This window comes from Chrysoperla carnea, chromosome 1 (genome assembly GCF_905475395.1).
Source record: "Chrysoperla carnea chromosome 1, inChrCarn1.1, whole genome shotgun sequence".
In the NCBI taxonomy this organism is placed as follows: domain Eukaryota; kingdom Metazoa; phylum Arthropoda; class Insecta; order Neuroptera; family Chrysopidae; genus Chrysoperla; species Chrysoperla carnea.
In genome coordinates, this window is record NC_058337.1 from 2,646,731 (window position 1) to 2,663,396 (window position 16,666).

A 16,666-nucleotide genomic window follows, 5' to 3' on the forward strand; every position below is an offset into this window, starting at 1 on the left:
ATTGCCAGGCGCTCATACAGAAGCGAAGGAAATGATTTGGTCCGGCCGTAGTCGAACCAGAATAAATTAGGAAACTCAGCGCTAGGCAAATCCTGGATTTCAGTACATCAGTTGGTTATAATAGCCACTGAAAAGCGTAGCGGGGATAGAGTACAATGTTCTGTTTGGCTAGGTGCTCTGAACCATTGCTTCGATGCTCGATGCTCGAGCATGGCCCGCTAACCTCCATACCCATTCCCATACCCAAGTCACCTATTAGAAATTCTGGATATTTCAAAGTTCCATCAACTTTTTTCATTCCTGTCCTTCAGTACATTTTTGGGGAATGCAACAACATTCTTCCGAATGAGCGTATCCGACTTTTAGCCTAAGAAAGATGGATAAAACCGGAATTTCGGACTATTATTTCGTTAAGGATTGGGGGCAATTACTCTCATATACCCTGCATTCTCATATACACTTATACTCTTTCTTCAATCTACGAAAATCTATTGACAGAAATTCTGTCACAGAATACGAATAAACTAAAAAATTAAGAATTTTACAATTTTATATAGTCTCTTCTAGATTTTCACTAAATTCCAGTATAATTTGCGAAATACGAACTTCAATTATGAAAATATATTTAAGTAGAAAATTTCATTTAAATAAAAAGAAAACTTTTGAAAATATGTATTTCTATATCAAATTTATTCATTATATATTTTCTTTTCATCCATCAAAACATCTTTTTGTCATTATTATGTTAATAATTCATAATTTTAATATTTAAAGTCTATATTTTATTAACACTCTTTCTATTCAAACGAGCTGCTATTAAAAAGGTTTTTTTGAAAATTATTAAAATATTTATATATCCATGAAGGTAGATTTGTTTCTTTTCAAACTTTCTTCTAAAATAAATTATCTTGTTTCGACTTTAATCGCGATCAAAAATTATAAATCGAAATAGGTACTTATTTCTTTTATATCCTAAAAAAAACCATAAGCTTTCACAAAAATGATCGTGCTCATTGATTATTTTTATCAAAATTCATTTTTAGAAAACGTCGTTTTATACGTGTTTTCAGGTAAAACTGAAACATTGAAGTATGACTGTTCATGACATCTATTGGCGACAAAATAAAGTAAATTACCGGGACATTCAAATTTTTATTTGTGTGGAGACATTTTAACTCAAAAAATTACCAGGTAAACCTCGATCATCTAAGTACCGCAAAAACCGAGACCCAATTCTCATAACATTTTCGTAAGATCCATTACATTGGTATGTGTCAAAAAATAACATTTTCCTTATTACAACTAAAGAAAAATATATATTTTAAAAACTAAATCGATACATTTTATAAAATAAAAAAAAATAAACTTTACTAAGTAGATCTTATTATCTGTTGGGTAAAGTTATGACCGAACTAAATAACCATTAAACCGTTCATAGAAACCACTATTAAATTTTCGTAAAAATAAAAATGTCTACATTCATGTTAGGTATTATTGTACATTAAAGTCATAGACTAGGAGATTCTGGCAGAACAATTTAAAATCATTTATTACAAGTATTACGATTTTTAAGGTATTTCGATACCAAAAAAAAAAACTTTTAACAAAAAGAAAACCAACTTCAAAAGAAAAACTTTTCCAAAACAAGTTAATATGCACTAAAAAGTAAAACATAACGATAATATAATGTAGTTTAAATTATTGTTATTTTTGGAGTCGGTGTCAGCCAAGGAAACAACTTAGACAGAACAGTTTGCTACATTAGTTTGGCTGACACCGATTACAAAAATAACAATAATATTAACTACATTATATTATCGTTATTTTTTTACTTTTAAGTGCATATTAATATGTTTTGGAAAAGTTTTTCTTTTGAAGTCGGTTTTCTTTTTATTAAAAGTTATTTTTTTGTTGTGTTTTTTAGAGAATCTGAAGTACACTAACTAATTTGTCGCTAAAAACGAATCATCGAAATCGGTTGGCGTGACTTTGAGTTATTCATCCTCTTGTCGTGCATACTTAATGCAAATTTAAGACTTTTATGGTTTTCTCATGAATACCGTTATCGAAACTGGACCAAAATGAAATGGGACGACACGGGAAGCACCAACTTTCAAATAGATGCAGAAAATCGTATAATAGACTGGGATTCACGATTGACCCAGTCTATTATACGGTATACGAAATAGAGGACGCAGAAGATGGAGCGATGACTTGATTGAGCGTAAATGACTTGAAATTCTGTAAGAGTGTCTCCAAGTCTATCATGGAAAAAAGATATAATAATGAACTTAATATACACAACAATAGCAAGTGCACATTTTTAAAAAGTATATAAATATTTTTTTTTTTCTTTTTTAATTTTTGTGTGTAGTAAATAAAACGGCTCACAATACACGAACATCTATAGAGAGATAGTAATTACTGCCTTTTTTTTAGAAAAAAAAGTATTGTTAAAAATGGTTGAACATTATTTTCAAAGGCCTACAATCTATTTTACATACCATGCCTTTACAGAGTGTTTAAAGATTTCCATACTTCGATTAACCTGATTTTTTTCATTTATCAAATTTAGACGGAAGTTTAATGTATAAGTTTTTTAGTATCTGAATAACCGAGCTTTACTCGATATTTTTTGAGTGAAAAAGACTCAAAATTGTGTCACTTATACCAATTTGAATATCCCGGTAAAGTACTTTATTTCGTCGCCAATAGATGTCAGGAAGACTCATATTTTGCAGTCAATGTTTCAGTTTTTCCTGAAAAAACTAGCAAAACGATATTTTCTAAAAATTAAACTTAGCTAAATCAATTTTTCGCCGCAAAAATCCCCTGCATACTAAGTTTCATGAAAATCGTTGGAGACGTTTTCGAGATTGCTGATTTCTTTACATAATTGGATAAATCTACCGGATTTTGATAACTATTAGCTAAATTCTGAGAAATGGCTAATTTGTTTAAAATAGGTTTCTTTTGACCTTCTGCACGCGATTTTTATCTCTGGCGTTTTCCTAAATAATAGAAGCAGAGGTGGTTCTATTGATCAGATTGAAACAAATAAAAAAAGAATTGTGTGTTAAGAATTTTTGGATCGACTTTGCTTGCTATTGAACACTTTTTTCAAATCGAAGGTAACGATTGTTATTATTTGTGACATTGAAATCTTAATTGAAAAACTCGATACACTTATGAAATGAAAATATCCCCTGAAGCATTCTGTAAGTATATACTTTTTGTTCATTTTAAACTATACTATTATCTCGAAAATAATAAACGTTTTCTACATAGAAAGTAAATATACAGAATATAGAGTAACGTTTTGAAACATAGTAGATATAGAAATAAAAACTTAATTATACAAAGTGATTCATGTGTAATGGGAAACATTTTTATATACAAAAGGGATCTTCATTCACATTTTTTGAAATAATTTAAAACTCAAAATGAAAGTAAATAAGCTTTTAATTAAAAAAATTTTATTAAAGAGTTTTTATTTTACGTAAATATTTTTTATAAATTTGATATCAAGATTTATCATATATTGAAACAATTTTTTTGAATCAATTTATATCCTAAATTAGTGTTGTTTTTTAATTTTGTTTGGTAGAGGACATTTTTATTCCAGGTATTTAAGTGAACTCCTCTTAAAAATGTTTTTATACTTTGTATACAGTGCTTAGTCACTGCCCAGTTCTTGGCATGAGAAGATGGACTTACTTAAGCCAGCCTCTCTTTGACGACCACTCCGACCTAGAGTCAGTCGACGTCAAAGCCCTCCTGCAGCTCCAAAGGGTTCATGGAGTAATGGCCGCGGATGGGTCAACCCTTTTACGGTATCACAATGGACCCTATGGTCTATGTGTATCCCACCCCCAGGACAGGCACATTAACCTTACCTTACCTAACCTGTATACAGTCAAACCTGGGTAAGTGAGAACTGAATAAGTGACAAAACTCTATAAGTGAGAGTAATAGCCAGGACCCGCCATTTTAAGCTCCCAAAACCTCTATTAGCGAGAAACAGAAACCTCTGTAAGAGAAAGTCGTTTTTCCCTCATGGACCATTGTAAGTGAGACTGCTACTTATCTATACCCTCTATAAGCGACAGTCGAGCTTTATTTATTTATATTATTTAGGAGAAACTATGGCTACAATTTACTTTATTCGTACTTGCTGTGATTTGTTATTGCTGCGTATCTCTATAAGAGAGAAACGTTACCCATGTACCTGCATTAGCGAGAAACTCGGCTTAGTGAGAAACCTCTATAAGCGAGAATGAGATTGTACTCCCTTGCACTCTCACTTATCCAGGTTTGACTGTATATGAATTAAGCAGAGTGCTTTTTTTAATTACACATTTGCTTGGAACTCGAAAAATAACTTTTATCGACAAAAAAGCTTCAAGCTTCAAAATCTGTTGGATCTATAGGCGCACCTAGACATAATAAGCTTGAAAATGAGGATAAAGGAGTTAGAAAGATAATGGTAGGAGAGAAAAAAACTTGGTAGGGTAATTATATACAAGATTTGCTCAATAAATCCAAAATTAATATGATTCGACATTTTTCCAATAACCAATAAATAGAAAATATTCAACAGATAAAATAAATAAACGATAATGTTTACGATAATAAACGATCTATTGATTCCCATAAACCAATGTGATTATAAGTTCGATATTTATTGGATAAAGGATATTAAACTGATATTGAGAAGGTATTTAAGGACAGATAAATAACAGCTTATTTAGTTTAGGAGATGGTAGGAGATTATTTAATAGGACTAAAAGTTATATAAAGATAAGCATATTGATTTCTACAAATATCAAATATGTAAGAATAATATTATTGTAGTTCGAAAAGGTTTCTAACTTAAATAAGGGTAAGAAAATGAGGGAAAAAATTTTACTCACAAATTATTATTTTTTCGAACTATGTTCTTTATCGTACGTTGTGATTTGCCTGCTGGTTGGGAGGTAAAGCCAAAAAATGTGTAACAATTTAACGACCCCAAAATCCGATGATGTGTTACCTAGGAAACTAAAACTTGTTTAATCGATTCAGCTTGCCATGAATTTTAATAGAATATTTTGAAAATAATGTACAATCTTTCAATTTACATTTGGTGTCCAAAGTTTATGTTTTTCATTCAAAAAAATGAGTTCTGAGTTATCAGAAGAAGTTAAATAAAATAGAGATAATTTTAAGTTAGAACAAGGAAATTTTATGTTATGTCATAAAAAATATCTTGATCAAGCCAAATGAAGGTAATGTACACACAAATTGGATTGACTACTAAATCAGAAGTATGTCTTTTTTAAACTAATATTACAATTTATTCATAAAGTATAGAGTTAAAGTAACTTTAATTATTAATTCTTTAAACAATTAAACAAGTATTTGACTTCTTAAGCTAATACCACTTTGAATCAAACGTGAGCAAAATGTTCACAATGCAAGTGCTAACGGGGTTTATTAGATAATTTTTTTTCAAAATAATAATCAAGTATTGATGAATCAGTTATTTGGTAAGGTTATATAGGCTGTCCACGAAGGACACACTTAGGCTATAGAGCCCATTGTGATACCATATGTGTTTTACCACCTTTCCGCTGATAATTTCATTTATCAGCTCCTCAATTTCAGAGGCTGAGTGCACCTCCTTCAAGCATATATCATGCACAACACCAGCCCATCACAGCTATTAATTAAATTAATTTTGTTGCGACGGAGGGAATTGGTTACGCCTTAACCAACTGAGCTAATAGGGCGACTAAATCAGTTATTACTTTTTATTCAATTTCAATTATTTTCCAATTATTGACATTTTCACAATAATATTATTATATTATGAGTAATAACTGAGAATAAAATCGAAGAAAAAAAAAACATTCGACTCTACGAATTTGTGTGTAAATACAACATTCTGACATACCAATGCAAACATTATATTTTAAGGTGTGAATTGAATAAGAAAATGAGCAGAGAGAAAAAAAAAACGTTTTTGAACATTAATCAAAGTCATTTACAACAATACACAAAGCAAAGATAATTGATAAAAGAAAAAAAAAATACCAAGATACGTTTAAAAAATTAGTAATTTTTTTCTATAATCTTTCAAATGTTGGAAAATTGTTTAGTTACACGATAGCATCCAAAAAGTCACAAGTTTCGAATGGTAAAAATTGAGTAATAGAAGAGAAACTCTTGAATTTCAAAAGTCTTGTAGGTAATCTCCGATAAATCCTGAGGAAACTTAACAGATAAATTAAAAGCTTTTTTCAGTCTGTAGCTTTTTTCTTCTTCTTAAATTTAATTGGAATAAAGAGAAAGCTTCAAGAAGATGTTATGGGCCATTTAAAAATCGTCAGCTATTTTTATAATTATTGGCTTTACGAAATGTAATATCGGGATAAATCTAATGGTTTCACGGCAACCACATGCTATGAATATAGCTACAGATATAACACTGTAATCTAGGAAACAAAAATATTTATGTAGTAATGATTAAAGCTGTACAATTAACTATTAAGTAAGTGATTCTAATTCTTAGTAACTTCTGATTACTGTTCATAAATGGCGTTAGATATAAAATTTGAAAAACCCCATTTTTTTACCATTGCTTCATTGTGCTTACTGTTTGCACTTCTGTCGGCAGTCCTCATGAAAGCCTCCGAACTTTTTTTTTTAATTTTAAAGTGATTTTGACGTGCGAATTTTGATGGAAAGTACATTTTATGATACCGTGTAAATGGAAACAATGTGAAATAATTTATTCTATGTAATCTGTCGTTATATTAAAAAGTCTTTTTTTAATTCATGTCGGTTAAATTGACTGTAATATAATGCAAACGCTTTGGTATTTTTCACGATTTACAGACTGTGATTTTTTTTTTAAAATGCACATCTTATGTTGAATGGTTTCAAAGCCCTACGGTCTTCGGAAATTCTTCGAGTTCTTTAAAATGGATTATTATTTAAGCGTCATTTATGTTAATACAATTATGAAAATGCTTGGTAAAATGCAAATAATTCAAAAAAGAGCCAAGAATTTGATATAAATAGACTTTTGCTTAATAAATTGGTTTTGAAAGGCTTAAAATCTTGCCAACGTTTATCAGTTTCCAGTTTTGCATCATTTATCGATAATATAAACGGAATCAAGATTCAATTTACGAAATAAAAAATTAAAGTCGGGGTACTCGGGGACAGAAATGAAGCTCGCTTTGTATTGAAACAAACTTTATATAATCTATAAATATTTATGATTGATTATGTAGAATGGTAATAAATTGCCATCTGTTAATTGGAAATAGAACTATTGTTAAATTTTTGCGCACGAGTGCCATCTATGAATGAGAAGTGAAAATAGAAAAAGAAGAAGAAAAAGGCGCGGAGTTTCAAGTTTTATAGCATTCCAATAAAATAAAGGTTTTTTGGAGAGATAACAATCGATTTCAGTGGCGTTCAGAATACAGTCTCAACCAATTTTTCGGACTAGGAGCTGGTCATCATCGAAGCTTCTAAAAAGGCTTCTCTAAAAGCTTTTAAAATAGCTCGAAGTCAATTAGAATAAAAATTAAAAAAAAAGAAGAAGTAATTGTATGAATCGAATTGTTTGATAAACTATCTATCTCGAATAATCGAATTGAACCTAACCTATAAATCATTTAAAATTATCTCATGTGTTTAATTACTATTTAAAATAGTAAAACACGATTTAATAAGACCCAAGTGTATAAAATCATTCATTAATTACATATTGATTAACTATCTGCATGTGAAACCTGGAATCTGGATGGATATTGCTTTAGGCTATATAAAGCTACTATGTACGTAGAGGTGCTGTTACATACAGGAGCTGTTGGATAATATTATACACATATAAATAATTGAACAATTCGATTTTTATGATTTGTATGTTCAGTTTATTTCATTTTTTGAGAATAATCTGCCATAGAAATACTCTTTTCAAAATAATTTTTTTCCAATAAAATAAAAAACATTAAAAAAATTACCCTTACAAAAATATTAATTCCCATGTACAAAATTCACACCCCTTTTTGAGCCTCTTAAGCGATGAATTTCCAAAAAACCCTTCTTAGGGCTCACTTACGTTACTTATATAACGTATGTACAAAATTTTAAGCTTCTAAACGTATCGATCAGTCAGCTTCCATTCTTATATATACAGGGTGTTCTGTTATTGACTGCAGATCGTCGGCCTACAGAATAAGCTCATAAAGACGAAGAAAAAAGTCATTTACCAATTTTGGATTTGAGCCCTAGTTTGGGCGCTACAGGTATGGCAAAAATTGATAAATTTGTTCATTCACTGACTATGATTCGATAACCAGCAGCCAATGATAATCAGTAGATATTAGTACATTTCATTCAAGAATATTAAACTAAAGAAGGGATATGAACTGATTTCAATTGGATTATATCATTTTGAAAAAAAATTAAAAAAAGTATTGGATTGGTTTGGTCAAATCCTACTTTTTTTTATTTTTAATATATTTTTCCAAGAAAACATTAGATTCTTAGTAAAAAAATAAATTAAGTCATAAAAGGCGTTGTTTTAATTTAACGTATACAAACAAAAAAACGCCTATGCTGACGTAATTGTTTTTTTACCAATTGCATTTTAAGTTTTAATAATTTTGTTTGTTTACGATAAATTAAAACAACGCCTTTTATGACGTTATTTGTTTTTTTACTAAGAATCTAATGTTTTCTTGGAAAAATATAATTAAAAAAAAAAGTAGGATTTGACTAAACCAATCAAATACTTTTTTAAAATGTTTTTTCAAAATGATATAATCCAATTGAAATCAGTTCATATCCCTTCTTTAGTTTAATATTCTTGAATGAAATATACTAATATGTACTGATTATCATTGGCTGCTGGTTATCGAATCATAGTCAGTGAATGAACAAATTTATCAATTTTTGCCATACCTGTAGCGCCCAAACTAGGGCTCAAATCCAAAATTGGTAAATGACTTTTTCCTTCGTCTTTATGACCTTATTCTGTAGGCCGACGATCTGCAGTCAATAACAGAACACCCTGTATATAGAAGAAATAATTTGACAAAAAACTATATAAATTCAAGATGGCACCAGTAAAGTATTTCCGTTTCGTCTATATTCCAGTCTCTTTAAATAACATAAATATATATATATATCGTAGAAAATATGCGTTTATATAAAGTAGTGTTTATTACATTTTTCCTGGTCTATATGTGAGAATGAATGAACAGCGTCGGCTGGTGCTTATAGCTACCTACGTACCAAAAAAGATGATCATAATATATACTAGGTATATATTACAAACTAAGTTCCGCTTTAGGATTTCGAAGATAGTTTTCGTTGTCGTTTTCGCCTTGGATGAAAAGCTTACAATATTTAATATTATACGTTTCATTATATTTTATTTATATCATATACTTTTACAGAAAGTACTAACACACATGGTGGTGCTAAAGTATGGTGTAGTCATTATAGACGCGTACACATCAACCATAGTCGCCATTTTCAATCAGATTTTATTAACCGACTTCAAACAAAAACGGAGGAGGTTATCAATTCGACTGTATTTTTTTTTATGTTCGTTACATCAGAGCTTTTGACTGGGTGAAGAGATTTTGATAATTCTTCATCTATTTAAAAGCTAGTGCTTCCCGTGTGGCCCCATTTCATTTTGGTTGAGTTCTGATAACGGCATCCATGAGAAAATCATAAAAGTCTTAAATTTGCATTCATTATGCACGACAAGAGGACGAATTACTCAATATCACGCCAACCGATTTCGATGATTCTTTGTTTAGTGAAAAATTAGTTCGTGTACTTCAGGTTCACTAAAAGTCACAAAATAAAAAAAACTTTTAACAAAAAGAAAACCGACTTCAAAAGAAAAAAAATTTTCCAAAACAAATTAAGATGCACTAAAAAGTACAAAAATAATGATAATATAATGTAGTTAAAATTATTGTTATTTTTGGAGTCAGTGTCAGCCATGCTAATGTTGTTGTCAGCCAAGCTGTTCTGTCCGAGTTGTTTCTTTGGCCGATACCGACTCCAAAAATAACAATAATTGTAACTACATTATATTATCGTTATTTTTTTACTTTTTAGTGCATTTTAATTTGTTTTGGAAAATTTTTCTTTTGAAGTCGGTTTTCTTTTTGTTAAAAGTTTTTTCTATTTATAATTATGTAACAATCACAACATTAACCATAATGGCTTAATGAATTATTTTAAACATGGCGTTAATACATCGAATGAACAGATAGCAGTGGATAGAAATTCTATTTAGTGTCCGTAGTTTTGCATCATCCTGTATATATTAATGTGTATCTATCTAATAATATACACACCCTGTTCTAAGTGAGGTGTTAACGGTCATTTTTCTTCTTATTTTATTTTCTTAGTATTTACACACTAAACAACGTTTCACAACAACATATAAGCCTTCATCATGATCTTCTAAAATACACCTCACACCGAAAAAAAAGAAATAATCCTGTATTTATCGTAATCCGTGGTTTCCCGTGGCTAACAACAACAAACAACAAATTTCGTAGAAAAGTGATGAAGAAAATCAAAAGTTCTTAGGATTGGAAAAAGACAATCTCCCGCGTGTGACAGATGCGGAGAAAATTCAGAAGAAACATCGATTCACTTTCTCTGTTACTGCCCGGCGCTCATACAGCAACGAAGGAAATGGTTTGGTCCGGCCATAGTCGAACCAGAAGAAATTAGGAAACTCAGCGCTAGGCAAATATTAAGTTTCAGTACATCAGTTGGTTATGATAGCCACTGAAAAGCGTAGCGGGGATAGAGTACAAGGGTCTACTTGGCTAGGTGCTCTGAACCATTGCTTCGAGGCGCGATCCTCGAGCATGGCCCGCTAACCTCCATACCCATACCCCATACCCATACCCATACCCATTAGGAGAGTATCTGTAAAACCTGACATGTTTCCCTAATATAACCTTTACCTCAGCGGTAAATTTTTAGATCGTAAGATATTTTTCGTTAAACCTAGACATAATAAGCTTGAAAATGAGTGGTGAATCATGGAATTTGATAAAGTAATAAGGAAGATAAGGATAGGACAGAAAAAAACTTGCTAGAGTAAAATAATATATAAGATAAAAATGACAAAATATGAGAGAAAGTTTTATGTACGGTTTTTGTAAGAGCGCGTGAACAAAAAACGTAGGTCTACATCTTATAGGCTTCCATTCTATATGGCTTCAAAGGTATATACAAAGAACAAAAAAATTGATGTTATCTCTTTAAATATACATTTTATAAATATATATATATATATATATATATATATATATATATATATATATATATACAGGGCGTTCTGTTATTAACTGCAGATCGTTGGCCTACAGAATAAGCTCATAAAGATGAACAAAAAAGCTCTTTACCAAATTTCGGTCTGAGGCCAGATTCGGGAGATGTGACTATGGGAAAATAGAAAGATTTATGAATTCACAAACCTATCAAATTCATTAAATTAGTAGGTGTCACTTAGAGGAGACTATCATAAAACAATAATTGATTTAATTGGGTAGTGAATACTAAAAAAAATATTTTGTTGTTATTATTTATAAAGAAAACAAAAATATAAATCACCAATAGCCAGTTAGATGTGGGAGGTATCAAATTATATATTAATATAGGTACGGGGCAGGGGGAATAAATTGTGTAATACAGAACACAAAATCTTAAACATTCTATCACTTTACAACTTCAACACACAACATACATACTTTGGTTTGTGTCGGTGTATGTGTATCTCAGCATATATTTATCAAAACGGACAATTGTCCGTCTTGCCAAATATATGCCTAACGCATGTGATATTCGCACGATTAGTTGCGTACAACACTTAATTTACCAAGAAACGTAGTGTAGGTTTTAATGGGTTAGTTTTTATAATAACAAAAGTAGCCAAATAGAGTTTTTTTGTAATAATTTTGCATTTATAGACGCCTTCCACTATGATAAAACACATCCTCTCTTTAAATAGTGTTTTATTGGTTTCATTCAAAATGTTATTGAACTGTGATTCGCTAAAGATATATTAATTTATTTTGTTAATTATCTCGCAAAATAGGCCTCATATCCAAAAGTGGAAAATAACTTTTGTCTTCGTCTTTATGAGCTTATTCTGCAGGATAACGATCTGCAGTCAATAACAGAACGCCCTGTATATAATATAATCGAAAATCAGCAGCTTAAACGTTTTTCCACATATTTGTGTGTGTACAGAGTGTCTAGCTAAGTTGGCTACATAAGGAAAACTTATTATAAGGTTTAGATGGTTACGAAGAAAATTTATTCTCTATAAGAAGCTCTGCTTTCAAAAATAATAACATTCAGCTATTCACTTTTGGCTTCGAATTTACAGGGTGCTACGAAATTGAGAAAGTTCGGAAGGAATGTTTATGATCGTTTAGAAATGTCGACCATTCTGAACAGATAATAAGGGAAACTGTTCAAGAAATCACTCTCGAGATTAGGAGTGTATTTCAAGAATTTTGTAAAAGAACAAGTACATCTATGGAACGTTCCAGGTGGATTTGTTTGATTCAAAAACGAACTGATGTTAGTAATGGGACTCCGTTGATTACACTTCGGATACGGAATTCTTAACAAGTCATACAACTATACGGCTCATGTTGAACGATTGTGTGAAATCTCTGTATAATAAAGCAATACATATTACTTTGTTTTTGTTTCCTGTTCTGAATTATTTCTTTTAACATTGTTTGTTTTGTGCTGTCAATATTTGAAAAATTACTGTTCAAATTCTTGCAATGAGAAACAACAATAATTTAAATTCATTTCTGCTGACTAAAACGAGATTTATTGGTTGTGATTTTCACACAAAAACGACTTCACACACAAGTGTTGCTCTTAGGTTTTTTTTTTAACCGACTTCAAACAAAAAAGGAGGATCAATTCGACTGTTTTTTTTTAATCTGCGTTACCTCAGAATTTGAATGAAATGTGCTGACCACCTCCAATTGGCCAATTTGAAGAATGATGAGATTAGTATCTGCACAGACAGTCAAGCAGCACTCAAAGCGCTATCAAACTGTACAGTGTCATCGCAACTCGTCAAAGAGACTAGAAACAGTCTAAACAACCTGGCGAGGCACAATAAAGTCAATATTATCTGGATCCCCGGACACTCTGGTTGGAACGGTAATGAGAGAGCAGACAAGCTGGCCAAACTGGGAACCACCATGGCTCCCACTCAAGAAAAGCTTGCGAGGATACCATACCAAGAAGGTCCTAACAGATTAGGAGATAATCTGAAAAACCAACAATTATAGGCATGGACCAGCTACAAGAGAGGGCGAATCGCCAAAAGCCTTTTGGGTGAAGGAAACTCGCTCGGTAACAGAGCCGAGGAGATCTTGAAACTAAACAGAGCTGATATTAGAGTCATCGTAGAGCTACTCACAGGGCATGATAACCGGAACAAGTTCCAACATTAGATTGGAAAAAGACAATCTCCCGCGTGTGACAGATGCGGAGAAAACTCGATCCACTTTCTCTGTTACTGCCCGGCGCTCATACAGCAGCGAAGTAAATGGTTTGGTCCGGCCATAGTCGAACCAGAAGAAATTAGGAAACTCAGCGCTAGGCAAATCCTCTGTTTCAGTACATCAGTTGGTTATAAAAGCCACTGAAAAGCGTAGCGGGGATAGAGTACAATGGTCTACTTGGTTAGGTGCTCTGAACCATTGCTTCGAGGCGCGATCCTCGAGCATGGCCCGCAAACCTCCATACCCATACCCATACCCATCCAAAGTTTATGTTTTTCATTCAAAAAATGAGTTGTGAGTTACCAGAAAAAGTTCAATCATTCCTTGAATTCCATCAATAGCAAAATTAGTAAATTAATTTTTAAAAAAAATCCAAACTTACCCGATGTGTTAACGTTGTCATAAAATTCGAATATCCACGCGCCCATAAAATCGGTACACTCGAACTACTTGCAACCAAGGCAACCGTAAAAGCAGCCGGTGAACTACCAACGATTAACATTGCCGCAACATGTCGTCCCTCCAATTGTACACACAATCGTTCCAGAAAATTACTCGAAAACGCTCCATTCTCCGGTAACTCAATTACCAATGGTTCCAGTGTAATATTATACGTAAACACATTTTCCCCTTTCGAATCCGCCGTAATATCATCGAGATTTTTATGACTCCAAAACGATTGAGTGATATTCGAGAGTGTTTTATTGAAAGCACGTGTGAAAGATGTTACAGAACCACCGGTTTCTGAATCGTGAGCTTGTGGACTTACAGCAATGGCAAAATACATTCGACGATCCACGATATTACTATTTTTTGCACGGGATGTTCGGGTCCGAGTTTCATTTGTTCCATTGACTTGCATTATTACAAATAATAGATAATATAGCAATAAATAATTTTTTATACAAAATTGAAAATAATTAGTCATTTTGGATAAATATTTGTGAAAAAAATTAATTTTTTTTTTTTTAAATTTTGATTTTTTTTTTTTTGTTAAATTTTTTTAAGTAATTATCATTTTATTGAATTTTTTTTCCTATTTATTTTGAATAAAATATTATTATAAATTATAGTATCTAAGTCAATAATCAATAATAATTGCTTAGACATTATTAATTAGTTTTGTTTTTTTGTTCTTGTGTCTAAATTAATTAATTTAATTTTTCTAAAACGTAATTTTAATTATTATTGCTTGAGAAATGTTTTTATTATACATTTTTGTTTTTCATTTTGCTTTTATGCATGGGACGTTTTTATTAGCTATCATTTTTTTATTTTTTTTATTCCATCTTTTGTGTTTTTGTGTGTTGTTGTGTGACCAATTGTTTTTCGCTGACATGAAGGTATGGTGAGAATTTATCTGTAAAAATAAAAAAAATTAAATTAATAAAATTATTTTGTTTTTGTTATACCATGTATATATGAAATATACATAGTATATTAAGTTTAGTCCCAAGTTTGTAACGCTTAAAAATAATGATGCTAGGAAAAAAATTTTGTCATAGGTGTTCATAAAATCACCTAATTAGTCCATTTCCGGTTGTCCGTCCGTTCGTCCATCTGTGGACACGATAACTCAAAAACGAATAAAGATATCGAGCTGAAATATTTTATAGCGTACTCAGGACGTAAAAAGTGAGGTCGAGTTCGTAAATGAGCATCATAGGCCAATTGGGTCTTGGGTCCGTAGGATCCATCTTGTAAACCGTTAGAGATAGAACAAAAGTTTAAATGGGAAAAATGTTCCTTATCAAAAAATAAACAACTTTTGTTTGAAACATTTTTTTGTAAACATCACTTTTTACCCGTGAGGGCGCCAATTAGGCGGAAATTTTATAATATGTACTATACTTGATTATCAGTTATGTTTGTGTCACATGTTTGTATGTGAAATGTGATAAAGAGATCATCACTGACTATGCATGGTATTTCAACAATTAACTCAGTCAATTGTTTGTTTTCACTTGTTTTTTTGTTAAAATTAATTATGTATGAATTATATTATTTTATTTATTTATTTTTTTTTGTTAGATTTTATGTTTTTAAAATCGAATATTAAAATTTATTTTATGATAAATGGGTGACCACCGAGACAATATTGAGTCATAAATTATACGCTTTTATGTCATTTTAATGGTTTTAGGGGTTCCGTATAGAAAAGTTGGAGCTTTTGTACCAGTTGGATTGGGGAAATCACTAATGATGCCAAACAATCATTATAGCAGTCATATGCAGCCTTAAATTTTAAACACGTGAAATTTACAAAATTTAAAAAACCACCGACGAATTTTTCGTGTAGGGAATCCTTCACTCGCACTAAAAACATAACTAAGAACACTCTTCATTTAATTACATATCAAACGAAACAAAAAAATCAAAATCTGTACGTTTTTGCGCTACGATGCCACAGACAGGCAGGAAGGTACACACATACATGGCAGTCAAACTTATAACATCCCCTTTTTTAGTTCAGGGGATAAAAAACAACATTGATCTACGGAATGATTAGACCATTAAAAAAATCAGCTTTGGAAGACAAGTAATCATATTCATACATTGGAACAGTATTGTTCTAAATTACTATGGATTCTGAATATTCATCTATTTAACGAGCTGAAACTCTGTTAAAATTTGTTATCATAGTTCTATGTTTATGCAAAACATTTTGAGATATCGACTTAAATTTGCTCCAGAATATCGCCTTTGATATACTTTTTTGGGTTAAATATCGGAAACTAAGAGTTCAATCGTCAAATGGACTCGATTTTTGTTCTTTAAAACATGTTTTTCACCAAAATCCAAGAGATCCCCCCCCCATTTCGTAATTTTCTTAAGGAGTGGGTATCTCCTTCAAAAAATCAAGAATATAATTGAAAAAATTTTGTTTCAGAATTCGATGAAACTTGGTATATATGGTAATATTGACCAAAACAAACAAGATTTTGAGATATTGACTGAAATTGCTCCTGATGGATATGAACCTTCATATACGATTTTTTATTAATTACAGAACCCTTTTCTATGTGGTTTACCATCCACTCTATACAAAATTTTTATTAATTGGATTTGAATTCATATCATACAGA

General features: G+C 31.1%; 1 protein-coding gene across 1 annotated transcript in view; it reads right to left on the reverse strand.

The window, feature by feature from the left end:
* LOC123290427 overlaps positions 1-14,471 on the reverse strand; it is a 63,959-nt gene extending 49,488 nt beyond the window's left edge. Inside the window, exon 1 of the mRNA XM_044870601.1 lies at positions 13,963-14,471. Coding sequence (XP_044726536.1) covers positions 13,963-14,442 — 480 coding nt within the window. The 5' untranslated portion in view covers positions 14,443-14,471. The remainder of the gene's footprint in view (positions 1-13,962) is intronic.
* Between the last annotated feature and the right edge of the window lie 2,195 nt (positions 14,472-16,666).